The 17,366-nt window shown below is 40.8% G+C and overlaps 1 protein-coding gene and 2 long non-coding RNA genes across 6 annotated transcripts in view; 1 reads left to right on the top strand and 2 right to left on the bottom strand.

Annotated features, from left to right (window-relative positions):
* The first annotated feature begins 3,337 nt into the window (after positions 1 to 3,337).
* The window catches only part of creb5.S (cAMP responsive element binding protein 5 S homeolog), a 290,942-nt gene continuing 276,913 nt past the window's right edge, over positions 3,338 to 17,366 (top strand). For 2 of the 4 annotated variants that reach the window (XM_018269245.2, XM_041567508.1), the window contains exon 1: positions 3,339 to 4,250. In XM_018269245.2, coding sequence (XP_018124734.1) covers positions 4,020 to 4,250 — 231 coding nt within the window. In that variant the 5' untranslated portion in view covers positions 3,339 to 4,019. Of the gene's footprint in view, positions 4,251 to 17,366 lie in introns of all 4 variants that reach the window. The other 2 variants (XM_018269246.2, XM_041567509.1) reach the window with 2 other exon arrangements.
* LOC121395026 lies at positions 9,994 to 13,909 on the bottom strand. The gene is made up of 2 exons (XR_005962185.1): positions 13,864 to 13,909; positions 9,994 to 10,100 (listed from the first exon to the last, which is right to left on the bottom strand). It is a non-coding gene; the product is annotated as an uncharacterized LOC121395026 (long non-coding RNA).
* On the bottom strand, positions 14,267 to 14,929 carry LOC121395025. The gene is made up of 3 exons (XR_005962184.1): positions 14,784 to 14,929; positions 14,588 to 14,670; positions 14,267 to 14,306 (listed from the first exon to the last, which is right to left on the bottom strand). It is a non-coding gene; the product is annotated as an uncharacterized LOC121395025 (long non-coding RNA).

Below are 17,366 nucleotides of genomic sequence, written 5' to 3' on the forward strand. Positions count from 1 at the left end.
AGGCTGGGTCGAGGCAGGCGGATAACAGAATCGTCAGGCAGGCAAGGGTCTAAACCGGGTAGTCAATCAAAGGGTTTAGCAGTATAGTTGTCGTAGGCAGGCAAGGGTCAGGATACAGAATGCAGAATAGTCAGGAACAGGCTGGGTCAAACACGGATAATCAGATCAGAATTTCAAAGTCACAAGGCTCAGGAAAATCACTAGAACAAGTTCTATGATGGCTGGTTCTATGATGGCTGGTGGTCAGAATGGGCCTTAAATACAGTCAGATTTTGCACCAAAATGTGCTTCAATGCGCGCTGGCGCAATCACGCCAGTGCCCCTGTACATTTATGAGGCGCGCAGGCGCGCCCTAGGAAAACAAAGATGGCACCTAAGAACAACGCGGTGGGCGTCCCCGCCGATGGCGCGGCGGGCGACACCGCCGCACAGGTAATTCCATTACACTCATGCAGCCATTATACAACAGTAACTTTCACTTTTAAGTCAGGAAGTATGCACTGTATAAGTCTGGGCACAGTGGCATCTACAGGCCATTTGTATAAACACCACAATTTGCATTTTTCCATATTTTCAGCAGAGAAAATGCCAAGTATTACACTAGCCTTCAAGTAGAATTTAATTTTTTTGACCGGAAAATTCCACACTTTAAGGGGGATATTTACTTAAACTTTTCCTCACTTTATTAAAAAAAAAAATCGACCAAACTCGCAAACCACTTCTCGAAAACATCGGCCTCACACACCTCCTTTGTATGAGCCATGATACACATCCACAAATATGTTGTATGTTTGATCAGGCTGTGCTGGATCCCGTTCTAAATAAAACAGGTTCTCTCACTCACATCTAATTGTCATCCCATTGACTGAAAACTTTGATTTCACCTTCAAATTATATAATTAACATGCAGAAATGTTATTGGATCTTTTCTTTTCAATAAATGCATGACAAATGTAATAATTTTTATTTAATTTGATTAACTAGGTTTTCTTTATGTACTTTTAGGACTTGTTTGAAAACTTGTTTGAAAATTAGATGATGTTTTAGGTCACATTCATACAAAAATATAGATGGTTCACAAACCTTCAAGCATCACTGTACATTCTAGTTTAGGTAGCCCATCCCTCAAGTGCAGGAGAGGTAAGTTCAGATGAAGACGAGGTAAGGTGGCATTGGGGCTGCTGCCAAAGGTGACAAAATGTCAAGTGGCACAACTGTATACATTTGTAACACTAGGGGGCAGATTTATTAAAGTAGAACCAAACCCTAAAAATTAATATGGCTAAGAATGCTGTATTTTATATGATAACCTTATTTCAGCAAATATTTTTTTAGTTAGGCTTTAGTTTTCCTTTAAGGATCAATAGTAAATTAGAATTTTCACATTTTTTTTGTGTCAAAACTCGCATATTCGAATTTTAATCTCCAATTCGAATGCAAAATCGAATGTGAGATTTATCACTCCTGAACCATGGAAATAGTTCTAATTTGAATATTCCACCACCTGAAACCTGCCATGTTCATTTACAAGTAAATGGCAGAGGTCCGTTGAACCATTTGAATGTGTTGATTGCCTTCCTGACATTCGAGGTTTTTTCCAGCAGGAAAACTTGATATGAATTTAATTTGATTCGAATTTTCGGGTTGGCACTATACGATCAAATATGAAGTAGGAGCCACTGGTATTGAGTCGGCTAATAGCCCTATACAGGTGCATATTGCAGGGGCCACTCATCTGAGGTGTGATTTGTGTTGAGTACATGCAGGAGGGGTCTCAGGCCTGGGTTTTTTTGACAAATGCCCTTACACATAGCAGGGGCTTCTAATCTGGGGTTCAGTGGCGGAACTACCGGGGGAGCAGGGGGTGCGAGCGGGCCCGCACCCCCTCAGGGCCCCCCGGCTAATGCGGCAGTACGGAGGGGGGCGGGGCCTGGCTGCGCGTCACGCACCAGGGCCCGTCCCCCTCAACGAACGCTACTGCTGGGGTTTACTACTCATATCACTACAGGTCTGCTAGACCTATGTAGGTGCAAATTGCAGGTGCCAATGGTCTGAGGTTTGATTTGAGGTCTGATATTTCAGTGTATGCAGCAAGGGCCACAGGCATGGGGTCTGCTAGCCATATCCACATGCACCTAGCAGGAGCCACTGGTCTAGTCTGCTACGCATATGAGTGCATGTAGCAGGCAAGAGTTTTGGGGGCTGCTCGTCCTATCCAGATGTACTTTGCAGGTGCTACTGTTATCCCTAGCAGGGTAGTGAAGGATGCTATGTTTAAAGGGCAAGTTTACCAATCTATGGGGATAGTGATGCTCTTTCTGTGGGGACTGGTGCTAAAGAACTTTGGGGCAAATTCACTAAGCGCCGAACGCTAGCGTTACTTCGCTATCGTTTGGCATTTTCGTTACTGCGCAAATTCACTAACGAACGCTGGCGTAGATTTGCTAGTGTTACTTCGCACCCTTACGCCTGGCGAATTTTCGATACGGACGTAACTACGCAAATTCACTAACGCGCGCAGTGTACTGAACGCTACCTTTTACGCTAGACTTCCTTCGCCACCTCAGACCAGGCGAAGCGCAATAGAGTAGATATGGATTGCTTCAAAAAAAGTCACAATTTTTTCTAAGTCCCAAAAAACGCTGGCATGTTTTCTACATTATGGGTGATAGGCTGAAAAAGATCGAATTTTTTTTTGGGGCTCCCCTCCTTCCCCCCTACATTTCCTAACTCATGGCAACTTACCTATACAGTGGGCACATGTGTAGGGCAAAATAAAATTTTTATTTGATGTTTTGAAGGTTTCCCAGGCATTTGTAGTGATTCTACGTATTCCTCCATTGAAATTTGAATTTGGCGCCGTATGCAAATTAACCATCGCTAGTGTAACTTCGCTTCGCGAATCAACGCTAGCGCAACTTCGCAACCTTACGCTACCCCTGAGTGCAACTTCGGATTATAGTGAATTTGCGAAGCGCTGGCGAAACTACGCCTGGCGAAGTGCGGCGAAGTTACGCCTGGCGCAACTACGAATCTTAGTGAATTTGCCCCTTTGTGTCATCAGATCTGCAGTCTGGACTGTATTGCCATAGCTACAGCTTTGCTTATAAAGACACCGCACTGGAAAAAAATGTGAATAACCTTTAGAAATTGTAATGGGGGGGTGCTACTGTAGTTTATTGGGTGCCCCCCTCCTGCTGTTTAGGAAATTTGCTCATGGGGAGCCTAAACCAAACTTTGGGACCCTATATAATATTATTATATATAATAAATAGAAATTGCTCATGTCCCTCATGGCTTAATAAACAAGAGACTGGCAACCTGTGGGTTCCGGCAAATGCCAGAGGGGCTGATGTAAGATGCTATAGACACTCACTATTTATTGGGCTGTTGGGCCCAGTGTATCTAGAATGGCAGGGCCTAGTTTGATTATCAGTCTTGTGACTATTAACCCTTCAGTGTGCCAGCTTGCGGATGAGAGGTTAGGAAGTTGCTACGGTACGACCCTCTCTCACACACAGCGACTCCAACTATTTAACTTCCGGTTTTATTGAACGTGGAGCAGCCCTTGCAAATGTTTTCGCGTTTGTGAGCGTGTCCGTATTGTTTGTACAGTCTTCTTGTACTATCGCGGACCCTTCACAAAACTTTCCCCCTGCTCTGCAGAGTGCCCGGCGCGATCCATCCTCCACAAACAAGTGACCATTTCAGCGGTTAGTTACACCGAGATAGTGTCAGCTGAAGCCCCTGAGGCACTTCCCTCAGCCCCTCGCTGTGTTAGGCACCACAATGATCTCCAGCAGCTTCCCCGGGACGTGTCTCTCTCTCACTGCGGCCCCGCCCCTTCGCCACACCCCCTCCCTCAGCCGACTGCTATGATTTAGAAGTTCAGGAATCCCACGTGACGTCACCGAAGGGTGATGTAATGCTGCTCTAAATAGAAAGTATTGTAATCTCCTCTCAGTCCAACGTGGTTCCTTTGTAGTGCATGGCACTGTGTCTTTAAAAACTGCTTGTGTATGTGTGATGCAGGGGGAAGTCACTCCCCCACTCTAGAAAGAAGCGGAGAGTCTCTAAGCAGCCCTGGGAAGAGTTCGCTTCTCCAACAGTTTGCCCTGTATATGCTGCAGCCAAATAAGTGCTCCCTTTACCTGCTGCACCACAGTGAGAGGATCCCAGTGGCTGTCACTCACTCACAGAGACACAAACCTGCACCACACTTACTCCTCCACTTCTTCTACATTCATTGGGTAAGTTTCTCTATAGTTATTAATGATACTTATCAGTGCCAGTGATTGAGGGGGTTTATTTCAGCACATTAAGGGTTAAGGTTGTGAGTTTGTGACATGTGGGGGTTAAACTCTTGTTCTGTCACATAACTGGCCAGACCCTGCTGAAGGTGCAGAAGTGGGTGTCGTTACAGGACATGGCTATATTAGGAGCTTCTCTGGGTGCCTCCACTAACTGGTTAAATAATGGCCAGAGGAATGGTGACCCCTGGGCTACAATTTGACACAAGACCTTGAACTATTGTGATGTGCTGGACAATGAGGGGCTCTCTGCTGTCCTGTGGTGACAAGGGGACAGAAATGTTGTGCAGGGGGGGCAGTTGGGAGCTATTTATCATAACAGTCACAAGCTTTTTATCTCTACTGTCCACTGCCACCCCCCTTTGCAAAATAAGAAAGTTCCAAAAGTTTTGTTTTGGGTTGTTGTGCTCAGCTGATAATAGCACATAGCTCCAGAGGAAGATCAGCATCAAAGGGGTGGTTCGCCCTTAAGCATGTTATAGAATGCCTATCTGCCTTCTTTTTCTGACTCTTTCCAGCTTTCATATGGGGGTCACTGACCCCTTCTAAAAAACAAATGCTCTGTAAGGCTACACATGGATTATCATTGCTACTTTGTATGACTCATCTATCTATTCAGGCGTTCTCTTGATTATAATCCAGTATTTATTTGAACGAATGCGTGGTTGCTAGGGTAATTAGGACCCTAGCAATTAGACTGCTGAAATTGCAAACTGGAGAGTTGCTGAATGAAAAGCTGAATAAATCAAAAAACACAAATAATAATAAATGGAAACCAATTGCAAATTGTCTCAGAATGTCACTCTCGACATCATACTAGATTTAACTCAAAGGAGAACAACCCCTTTAATTTGCTGGGGCTGACTTACTGTATAGTAAGACCCTGCTTCTTGCTGCAGTCCCTACCATTATCATTGTGTTGCCAAGTCTTAGATAAATATGACATGTTGCTGACAACTATTTAACCCCCTTCTCTAACTAAACGGCAATACCGTTACTTTACCAGCAGAAAGTAGGATTTATGTTACAAATACTATCTGAAACTTTTATCATTTTTTATTATAATTTGTTTCCGTTCTCATATCACTGACTGGCCATTTGGTTTTTACATGTTACACACACACACATATATATCATTTTCTAATGTTTTTGGAATGCTAAATTAAAAAAAAAAAGAATCTGAAAAATCCTCCCACGCAGGATAAGATCACTATTATTGTTGAATGTGTTGGCGTGTGCTCGGTGCCTCTTTGGTTGTTAGGTGTCAGTATTTGTATGTTTTCCCATCCGACATGTCAGAAAGCAAGGCTGGACACAAGGCCCATTACCTCATTCTGCAGCCGAGTAAGTGGGGTATGATTAACGGCCTTAGATAGTGGAGGGATGAGGGGAAAGAAATGCTGAGGCTGTAGTCTGTCACTCAAGCACTGTGTCTAATCACACACACATCTCTGTTGGTCATGGTTGTAAGACACCGGGTATTTACTCTGATAGCATTAATTATAGAATAAAAAACAATTTTTTAATGGTGCTGCCATATATGTTTATTGGTCATTAACAATTATTGTTTCAAAATCACAACTAGCAGTTTAAAAGGGGGGGGGTATAAACTGCCTCACTCAGAATGCTCAAAAGAAACTAGAGAATTCTTTTAGTCAGGACACAGGGAATATAGTTTCAGTGCTACTCTCTTATTTCTCCTATGACCCAACTTTACCTTGTAACCTCAAGTGAAGGCGAAAAGATAAGAGGTGCTCCACTATACAGGTGTGGGACCCGTTATCCAGAAAACTCAGAATTACAGAAAGACCATATCCCATAGACTCTATTTTAAGGAAATAATTCAAACTTTTGAAACTTATTTCTTTTTTCTCTGTAATAATAAAACAGTAGCTTGTACAAACTGAGATATAATTAATCCTTATTGGATTGATTTATTTAATGGTTTACATGATTTTCTAATAGACTTATGGTATTGAGATCCAAATTACAGAATCATCCGTTATCCAGAAAACCCCAGGTCCTGAGCATTCTGGATAACCGGTCCCACATCTGTATAGAAAAATGATGTACCTTAACTCTTGATGTTCTCATTCCATTTAAAACCTTAGTGGAGCAGAGAGCGTGAGAAGAAAAAGGGGGGTGCAAAAGGTCTGGAGGGTCACTAGGACAGAAGGGAGATCAAAACAAGAAGCTCTGGCTTGAGCATTAAAGAGATGTAATTATGAGCAGGTAGCATGATCCCAGTGGTGGGTAGAGGAGGTTGTTCACTTGTCTGTGCAGTTAAGGTAAGCATAAACTATAATACTTCTCTAAAGTAAGCTGCGAAAGAATGGGTAACGGGGAGAAGTGTTTAACAGAGGGGCAGCATGATTCCGCGGGAATGTTTAGGATTACCAAGTTCCTAAAGAATGCAACAGGTTAGAACCTAACAGAGTATAGCAAAGGGGCCTCTATGGTGCTTCCCAAATATGAAAACACAGCTGCATTAATGGGCTATGTGTTTTCACTTTGCCTTTTCACCAGGAGAGTAGCCAGCTGTTAAATGAGCAGTAGAACTAATCTCTCATTCAGAATAAGCAGAAAAATACTCTTGCTCATACACAGATGCCAGTTCATTTCTCATCTACCTACATACTGTGATTTTCTAGGAAGCAAAATATAGTGTTCGTAAGAACATTTTTATACTTAATATCTGACACGCTCACATACAGTAATTGTTTATACTGGCCCACTTCTATTGCTATTCTCTATAGATTTTTCATACATACAGACAGTTCAGTTCAGTTTTTATAGTAAAACGGGAAATATAATAGATGAACCAGTGAAATCAATTGCTGAGTAAAAACTGGAGTATTTAATTTAAAGTCCGGAATACTGGCATCGCCAATAACAGCAGCATTCAATCAGCACTTACAGTTGTCTCGATTTCTCCATCCAATTTATGTGTTGGGGTAAATTTGTAATACGGGAGTTTGTTTTCTGTGTGGATGCAGATTTTTCACTTTATTATCAGAAAAATCAAGGTGTAGAGATCTCATCCCACTCTTTTTGAGACTTAAAAATCTGCCATATAGTAAAAACTGCCCTAACAAATCACATTATTCCGAGGCACAGGTGTAACTACAGAGTAAGCAGACCCTGCGGCTGCAGGGGGCACAGGAGGTATAGGGGGCCCTTTGAGGCCCTAATTAATGAGCAATTTCAACATGTATTGGTAAAAAAAGAACAATCTCTGGATATGTTGGGGGCCCTAAAAACTAGTAACATCTAGTTACGCTACTGCCCCAAGGCAAATGTCCCAACTGAATATTTTTACTTCTTAAAGCTTAACAACTTAGTTTTATACTAAAAATAAGGATAACATTCGCCTTCTTTGAAATTTAAGTCCTAGAACAAAGTCTTAATGGAAAAAGTGAACTATACTTGTAACTAATGCACAAGTGTATTTCAGAAATCCAGACGCTTTTACAATAAAGTCAAAAACACAATAATATCGACTACGATATTATGCTTGCTAACAGGCTACGTAGTAACGAGAGTAATGTGTCCAATGATAACTTATAGTTGTTCAAGAGCAGAATAATGCTTTTTCTGCTGGCCTTCCATAGCACATAATTAATGCAGTGTTTTCAGACTGTTCTTCCACACACGCACAGAGCACAGAGTGAGATAGAATGACAGAATGTCTTTGTAAAATATTAGTAAGCTTTCTATTATTTTTAAACTTTCTATTTTTATATAAAACAGAGGGTTTATTTTTTTTTATCTGTGTTTTCCACTAAAAGATCTATGATAAACTGCTGATCGGATGTCCTTGGCATAAAATTTTTTTATCCAAATGTGACCATAATCACTTGTTTTAAACTGTATATTCCTATCAAAAATGTCATCGTTTTAGAAGCAAAAACCTATCAGGACAGAAGGGGTTAATAAGAACTTTCTTGCTGCATGTGGTTTCACCTGTATGTTAAAAATCGATAGCCTGTTAGATAAGGACACTTTAACAAGTTGGGTTTTGTACAGGTTTGAAAGAAATAAATTAAGGCTAGTGAAACCATTGGCGAATGTGTGGAAATGCAATTTAAACTCACAGAACCAGAGGAGACAATAAAACCTGCAGAGCAAGTTGCTAGAAACCGATTAGGCTGCATGGATTTATTAACTATGCAAGTGGCTGCTTGCTTGGTATCCCTCAGAGTTTAGTTTGTTATACATCAGATACTGCAGTAGATTTCTAGCTGAACTTTCTGCATCACTTACTCCTGCAGTGCTTGGAAACACAGTAAACTTTATTTGCTCAACCTTCTTACGATTTTAAGAAGAAGAAATGCTTATTAAAACCAGTGTATTTTAATAGCAATAGTAATCAGTCGAATAAATTGTTATATCGTTAAACATTATATTTTAGAACAGCTCTTTTCAGAACTTGAAAAACATTAATAAAAAGGAATTCAGGATCATTTTTAAAGTACCACTACTTGTTGTTTTTTTTATAATAAAAATTGTTTCAGTTCTCATTAATGGTTTTCATGCAATCCAACCTCCCTTGCAATTGTTAACAGGATTAAAAATGATTCCAGATGCCAGGCAACAAATGGGATCCAATCATTTTATAAATGCAACCCTTTTTCCGCTGATGTTCCCAGAGAATGTTTTTTTTTTCTTTTAATGTGTGACCAAGTGAAGTCTTAGTGATCGTAAGGAATCAAAGACTAGGTCTGTCAAACAATATCATGCATCTGTTATATAAAATGGCAATAAACATGAGGCCTTAACCCTTTAAGTGCCAGCAGAATTTCACATTTTGGTTACGCGAAATGCCAGCCGTTTTTAAGCATTTTGTACTTGTTCAGATTAACAAGGTTTAATTGTAGGAAAACCTCCACGAAACTAGGAAAATTATATATTGTTTTTTTCGTTACAAATTGGGCTTCGACATGCAAGTGGAATTTTGTGACTTTTCAGGAGATTTAATGTATATTTTGGGTGAAATATGTAAAAAAAAAAAAAATTTGTTAAAAAATTGTGTATATCTTGAGTTTTTTTTCCACAGAAAAGTTAATTTTACATGAATTTTTTTTCTGTTTCTAAAAGCCCAGATCCTGCCAAGTCCAACGATACCAAATATGTATCAGTAACCCACTTTCTTTGTCCAGGAGTAACCCCCAAACTAAAACAGCAGTTTGTATAATTTTACACCAGAACAAAGTAGATAAGCACACGTGACAGTTAATGCTGCATAACTTATATGTAAATCTAACTTATCCCTTCATGTTTGGTATTTTTAAAAACTACAGACCTTCAGGTTTCTAGGGGTGGTGTAGTTTTCACTCAAAATTCAAACACATTTTACCAGTGCATCATGATATTTAGAGCTTTTTTGTTGCATTTTTAGTTTTTTTCTAAAATGCAAACTAAGACGCAGGAACAAATGTAAATCTGACAAAATAACACCGTTCTAAATGCTATAACTACAGACAATTTGAAAGACAAACTTCTCTTGAATAAAACGATACCCCATATGTATGGATACACATAGAGACGCAGCCCCCAAATACCCCAAAACAGGAGCAACGCATAAGGGCAATTGCAGTTGAAAATCTGGGGGCTGCGCTCTATGTGTACTACTTGCAGTTCTTCAGTCTAAACACCCCCAAACTGTGAAATAACCCCCACAAACCATATATGTCCGAAAAGTGCACTTCTTCAGCTATTCAAAGATGCGATTGTTGCTTTTCTACACGGAAAATTGTGGGCGCAGTCATTCGGAGAAGTCAGCGATTTGGTCTGAAATAAATGAAAAAAGAGTTCCAAAGTTAGATTTCTCCCTAAGTTTCCATGGCAACTAACAAAAACCTGCTCAATAACAATCTGCAGGTTCCCCTGAATAGAACGATACCCCATATGTATGGATAAACATAGAGACGCAGCCCCCAAACACCCTAAAACAGGAGCAACGCATAAGGGTAATTGCAGTTGAAAATCTGGGGGCTGCGCTCTATGTGTACTACTTTTAGTTTTTCAGTCTAAACACCCCCCAAGCTGTAAAATAACCCCTACAAACCATATATGTCCGAAAAGTACACTTCTTCACCTATTCAAAGATGCCATTCTTGCTTTTCTACATGGAGGATTGTGTCCGCAGTCGTTCGTAGAAGTCAGCGATTTGGTCTGAAATAAAGGAAAAAAGAGTTACAAAGTTCAATTTCTCCCTAAGTTTCCATGGCAACTAAAAAAAACCTGCTCAATGACAATCTGCAAGTTCTCCTGAATAGAACGATACCCCATATGTATGGATAAACATAGAGAGGCAGCCCCCAAACACCCTAAAACAGGAGCAACGCATAAGGGTAATTGCAGTTGAAAATCTGGGGGCTGCGCTCTATGTGTACTACTTTTAGTTTTTCAGTCTAAACACCCCCCAAACTGTAAAATAACCCCTACAAACCATATATGTCCGAAAAGTACACTTCTTCACCTATTCAAAGATGCCATTCTTGCTTTTCTACATGGAGGATTGTGTCCGCAGTCGTTCGTAGAAGTCAGCGATTTGGTCTGAAATAAAGGAAAAAAGAGTTACAAAGTTCAATTTCTCCCTAAATTTCCATGGCAACTAAAAAAAACCTGCTCAATGACAATCTGCAAGTTCTCCTGAATAGAACAATACCCCATATGTATGGATAAACATAGAGACGCAGCCCCCAAACACCCTAAAACAGGAGCAACACATAAAGGTAATTGCAGTTGAAAATCTGGGGGCTGCGCTCTATGTGTACTACTTGTAGTTTTTCAGTCTAAACACCCCCCAAACTGTAAAATAACCCCTACAAACCATATATGTCCAAAAAGTACACTTCTTCACCTATTCAAAGATGCCATTCTTGCTTTTCTACATGGAGGATTGGGTCCGCAGTCGTTCATAGAAGTCAGCGATTTGGTCTGAAATAAAGGAAAAAAGAGTTACAAAGTTCAATTTCTCCCTAAGTTTCCATGGCAACTAAAAAAAACCTGCTCAATGACAATCTGCAAGTTCTCCTGAATAGAACAATACCCCATATGTTTGGTTAAACATAGAGACGCAGCCGCCAAACACCCCAAAACAGGAGCAACGCATAAGGGCAATTGCAGTTGAAAATCTGGGGGCTGCGCTCTATGTGTACTACTTGTAGTTTTTCAGTCTAAACACCCCCCAAACTGTAAAATAACCCCTGCAAACCATATATGTCCGAAAAGTACACTTCTTCACCTATTCAAAGATGCCATTCTTGCTTTTCTACATGGAGGATTGGGTCCGCAGTCGTTCGTAGAAGTCAGCGATATGGTCTGAAATAAAGGAAAAAAGAATTACAAAGTTCGATTTCTCCCTAAGTTTCCATGGCAACTAAAAAAAACCTGCTCAATGACAATCTGCAAGTTCTCCTGAATAGAACAATACCCCATATGTATGGATAAACATAGAGACGCAGCCCCCAAACACCCCAAAACCGGAGCAACGCATAAGGCCAATTGCAGTTGAAAATCTGGGGGCTGCTCTCTATGTGCACTACTTGTAGTTTTTCAGTCTAAACACCCCCCAAACTGTAAAATAACCCCTACAAACCATATATGTCCGAAAAGTACACTTCTTCACCTATTCAAAGATGCCATTCTTGCTTTTCTACATGGAGGATTGGGTCCGCAGTCGTTCGTAGAAGTCAGCGATTTGGTCTGAAATAAAGGAAAAAAGAGTTACAAAGTTCGATTTCTCCCTAAGTTTCCATGGCAACTAAAAAAAACCTGCTCAATGACAATCTGCAAGTTCTCCTGAATAGAACAATACCCCATATGTATGGATAAACATAGAGACGCAGCACCCAAACACCCCAAAACAGGAGCAACGCATAAGGGCAATTGCAGTTGAAAATCTGGGGGCAGCGCTCTATGTGTACTACTTGTAGTTTTTCAGTCTAAACACCCCCCAAACTGTAAAATAACCCCTACAAACCATATATGTCTGAAAAGTACACTTCTTCACCTATTCAAAGATGCCATTCTTGCTTTTCTACATGGAGGATTGGGTCCGCAGTCGTTCGTAGAAGTCAGCGATTTGGTCTGAAATAAAGGAAAAAAGAGTTACAAAGTTCGATTTCTCCCTAAGTTTCCATGGCAACTAAAAAAAACCTGCTCAATGACAATCTGCAAGTTCTCCTGAATAGAACAATACCCCATATGTATGGATAAACATAGAGACGCAGCACCCAAACACCCCAAAACAGGAGCAACGCATAAGGGCAATTGCAGTTGAAAATCTGGGGGCAGCGCTCTATGTGTACTACTTGTAGTTTTTCAGTCTAAACACCCCCCAAACTGTAAAATAACCCCTACAAACCATATATGTCTGAAAAGTACACTTCTTCACCTATTCAAAGATGCCAGTCTTGCTTTTCTACATGGAGGATTGGGTCCGCAGTCGTTCGTAGAAGTCAGCGATTTGGTCTGAAATAAAGGAAAAAAGAGTTACAAAGTTCAATTTCTCCCTAAGTTTCCATGGCAACTAAAAAAAACCTGCTCAATGACAATCTGCAAGTTCTCCTGAATAGAACAATACCCCATATGTATGGATAAACATAGAGACGCAGCCCCCAAACACCCCAAAACAGGAGCAACGCATAAGGCCAATTGCAGTTGAAAATCTGGGGGCTGCGCTCTATGTGTACTACTTGTAGTTTTTCAGTCTAAACACCCCCCAAACTGTAAAATAACCCCTACAAACCATATATGTCCGAAAAGTACACTTCTTCACCTATTCAAAGATGCCAGTCTTGCTTTTCTACATGGAGGATTGGGTCCGCAGTCGTTCGTAGAAGTCAGCGATTTGGTCTGAAATAAAGGAAAAAAGAGTTACAAAGTTCAATTTCTCCCTAAGTTTCCATGGCAACTAAAAAAAACCTGCTCAATGACAATCTGCAAGTTCTCCTGAATAGAACAATACCCCATATGTATGGATAAACATAGAGACGCAGCCCCCAAACACCCCAAAACAGGAGCAACGCATAAGGCCAATTGCAGTTGAAAATCTGGGGGCTGCGCTCTATGTGTACTACTTGTAGTTTTTCAGTCTAAACACCCCCCAAACTGTAAAATAACCCCTGCAAACCATATATGTCCGAAAAGTACACTTCTTCACCTATTCAAAGATGCCATTCTTGCTTTTCTACATGGAGGATTGGGTCCGCAGTCGTTCGTAGAAGTCAGCGGTTTGGTCTGAAATAAAGGAAAAAAGAGTTACAAAGTTCGATTTCTCCCTAAGTTTCCATGGCAACTAAAAAAAACCTGCTCAATGACAATCTGCAAGTTCCCCTGAATAGAACAATACCCCATATGTATGGATAAACATAGAGACGTAGCCCCCAAACACCCCAAAACAGGAGCAACGCATAAGGGCAATTGCAGTTGAAAATCTGGGGGCTGCTCTCTATGTGTACTACTTGCAGTTTTTCAGTCTAAACACCCCCCAAACTGTGAAATAACCCCCACAAACCATATATGTCCGAAAAGTACACTTCTTCACCTATTCAAAGATGCCATTCTTGCTTTTCTACATGGAGGATTGTGTCTGCAGTCGTTCGTAGAAGTCAGCGATTTGGTCTGAAATAAAGGATAAGAGAGTTAAAAAGTTCGATTTCTCCCTAAGTTTCCATGGCAACTAAAAAAAACCTGCTCAATGACAATCTGCAAGTTCCCCTGAATAGAACGATACTCCATACGTATGGATACACATAGAGACGCAGCCACCGAACACCTCAAAACAGGCACAATGCATAAAATTGGGGCTGTGAATTTATGTGCAGTTCTCAACTCTTTTCATTCTAAACTGCCCCTTACCTGTGAAATAACCCCCACAAGCCATCTATTTCCTAAAAGTACACTTCTTCAGCTTTTCAAAGATGCCATTCTTTCTTTTCTACACAGAGAATTGTGGCCGCAGTTCTTTGTAGAAGACAGCGATTTGGTCTGAAATAAAGGAAAAGAGAGTTACAAAGTTCGATTTCTCCCTAAGTTTCCATGACAACTAACAAAAACCTGCTCAATGGCAATCTGCAAGTTCCCCTGAATAAAACGATACCCCATATGTATGGATACACATAGAGACGCAGCCACCCAACACCCCAACACAGGCACAATGCATAATATTCGGGCTGTGAAGTTATGTGAATGCATCCATATTTTATCCTAAACTGTCCCTAACCAATAAAATAACCCCCACAAACTATAGATATCTTGAAAATAAACACCTTCAACTATTCAGAGATGCCATTCCTGCTTTACTACGTGGATAATTGTGGCCACAATCCTTTGTAGAACTCAGTGCTTTGGTCTGAAATAAAGGAAAAGACAATTTACAAAGTTAGATTTATACCCAATAATTTTGGGACTACTCTGATGGATCTGCATCTGGGCCCCACTACCCCAAAAATATATTTCACTCACCCTTTTCGATTTAGTGGAGCGTCTGAGTTTCATCTGTCCTGTTGTGCAACGACTTCATCTGTCCTGTTGTGCTTCTTCGTACACTTCACCAATGACAAAATCTGTACCACATTTGCAAATATATTTACCAACAGAATCCATAGTACTCATGCAAAAAATGTAGGATAGGAAGGAGCATTACAATCCGCAGACTTGGCTGCAAAATACCTTTATTGTCACAACATGTTTCGGATCATCATGGATCCTCACTTGAAAAAGGATCCATGATGATCCGAAACATGCTGTGACAATAAAGGTATTTTGCAGCCAAGTCTGCGGATTGTAATGCTCCTTCCTATCCTACATTTTTTGCATGAGTAAAAGTTTGGCCTGGCTGGTGTGGCCTGAGTAGGAAAGTGAGCTACACAGGTGGAGATCGTTTGGACAAAACTTAATTTTTGCAAGAATCCATAGTACATTTGACCCATAAATTATGCAAGTGTCCTAAGAAGTGCACACCAGAAGTTTGTAAAAAAGCTGGTGCCCTACTGGTGGCAGACATGGCACGTGATCAAAGTACTATTCCTATTCACAGAGCCACTGCAACTTGTCCAACCTAATTACTGCATAAATATTCAATGTGCGCTACAAGTACAAAAAAAATGGATTGTTCCAACCACAACTTTTCGGGAAAAAGATTCTGAATGCCTACACTATAAACAATTCTAAATGGAAGACCATAGTGTTCCGCCACCCTGTGCTCAAAAACCGAAAACTGAAGACATGCTACCCACAAATCCAGAGATGCCTAAATCTACAAAAACAAATGCAAATGTTGCCCAGAAATACAGACAAAACTATAGATAAATGCGCTGATAGAGGAGCTTTTGAGGTGCCAGTAAAAAAAAAAACTTGTGGCATCAGCATTAGAGATGCACATCATCCCATGTATTCATCACACACCACAAGTTCTATCGTGCGCCCTCTCGACCAACCAGCACCTCAGTTTGCTATTGCACCAGCGCAATACAAATGCTATCCATAAAACTACAACTGGCCTAAAGCACCATAGCTCAACACAAAAACTGAATGCATAGACTAAGAACAAACCTACATACAATTGTTTTTACTGCTACACTGCACAAAAAAATTGCTCACCCTGTGCCAAATTCTACACCATAAATCACTACCAAGATCACTACTATACAGAAAAAAAAATGCCAACTTTTGCATCGTCAAACTTTTTTTATCAATATCTATAGATTACCAATATCTATAACCTAGTTATAAGCCAAGTAGGTACCTGCCAAAATGTTAAATCTCAAGGGGGCTTGAATCTGAAAAAACCACTGCACAAAACAAAAGAAATGCACATCATTTTGCCAGCACATATAACCAGTTATTGCTAGTTCATGCATAAAAACCTAGAGCGTGAAATGTTAGAACTCGATGGGGGGCTTGAATCCAAAAAACCACTGCACAAAACACAAAAAAGCGCATCATTCTGCCAGCACACCTAACCAGTTATCGCTAGCGTGTGCATAAAAACCTAGAGCGTAAAATGTTAGATCTCAATAAGGGGCTTGAACCTGAAAATAAAGAACAAAGAAGGACCGCTACTGTTCATCGCTCTTGCCTATATCCAGGTGCTCAGTCAAACAGTGTCCCCACTGTGGACGCTACAAAACTCGACAGACAGGCGGCACTTCTGGAATAGGTTTATTGGGGTTGCTGCTGTAAAAACCTAACGCGTTTCGGGAGTAGATCCCTTAGTCATAGGACCTATGACTAAGGGATCTACTCCCGAAACACGTTAGGTTTTTACAGCAGCAACCCCAATAAACCTATTCCAGAAGTGCCGTCTGTCTGCCGAGTCTTGAACCTGAAAAACCACTGCACAAAATACAAAAGAAAAAGCACATCGTTTTGCCAGCACACCTAACCAGTTATTGCTAGCGTGTGCATAGACACCTAGCGTGTGAAATGTTATATCTCAAAAGGGGCTTGAACCTGAAAAACCACTGCACAATCACAACTTCAAAAAAACACGAAATAAAAAGCATCACTTTGCCAGCATGTGCATAAAAACAGAGCATGCCAAGTTTACTACATCCTTTTACCACCAACAAACCCAGAGAACCCTAACCTACCAACACAACTCATGGCCTCTCGTAGTGTACCACAGTGTGGTACACCTCAAAACAGGGTTGGAAACACAAAGCAGGCTTGCTAGGACACTTGGGACAAAAATATCGCACATCTTTTCGAACACCCCTGGAACGGCAAACCTTACAAGTTCTCTGGGCATATCTTTTATTAGGAGTTGGTGGAATTTGTGCAATGAAATGCTTACCCACCATTCGGGCAACATTGTCATTGCCAGGCATTTCTGGAACCTCCTGTACATCACCAAACAAAAGGGCAGGGAGCAGTTGCAGCAGATAATTGTATAAAGACAATTTTGGGCCTGGTACTGCCGCCTTGTAAACGACATAGGAATTATAAAGGGCCATTTGAATCATGTAAATTGCTGCTTTTTTGTACCAGGCCCTGGTTTTTCTGGTGGCGTCATAGTAAGTTTGAATTTGGTCTGTTTTATCAACG

Source organism: Xenopus laevis, chromosome 6S (assembly GCF_017654675.1).
Source record: "Xenopus laevis strain J_2021 chromosome 6S, Xenopus_laevis_v10.1, whole genome shotgun sequence".
NCBI classification, from domain to species: domain Eukaryota; kingdom Metazoa; phylum Chordata; class Amphibia; order Anura; family Pipidae; genus Xenopus; species Xenopus laevis.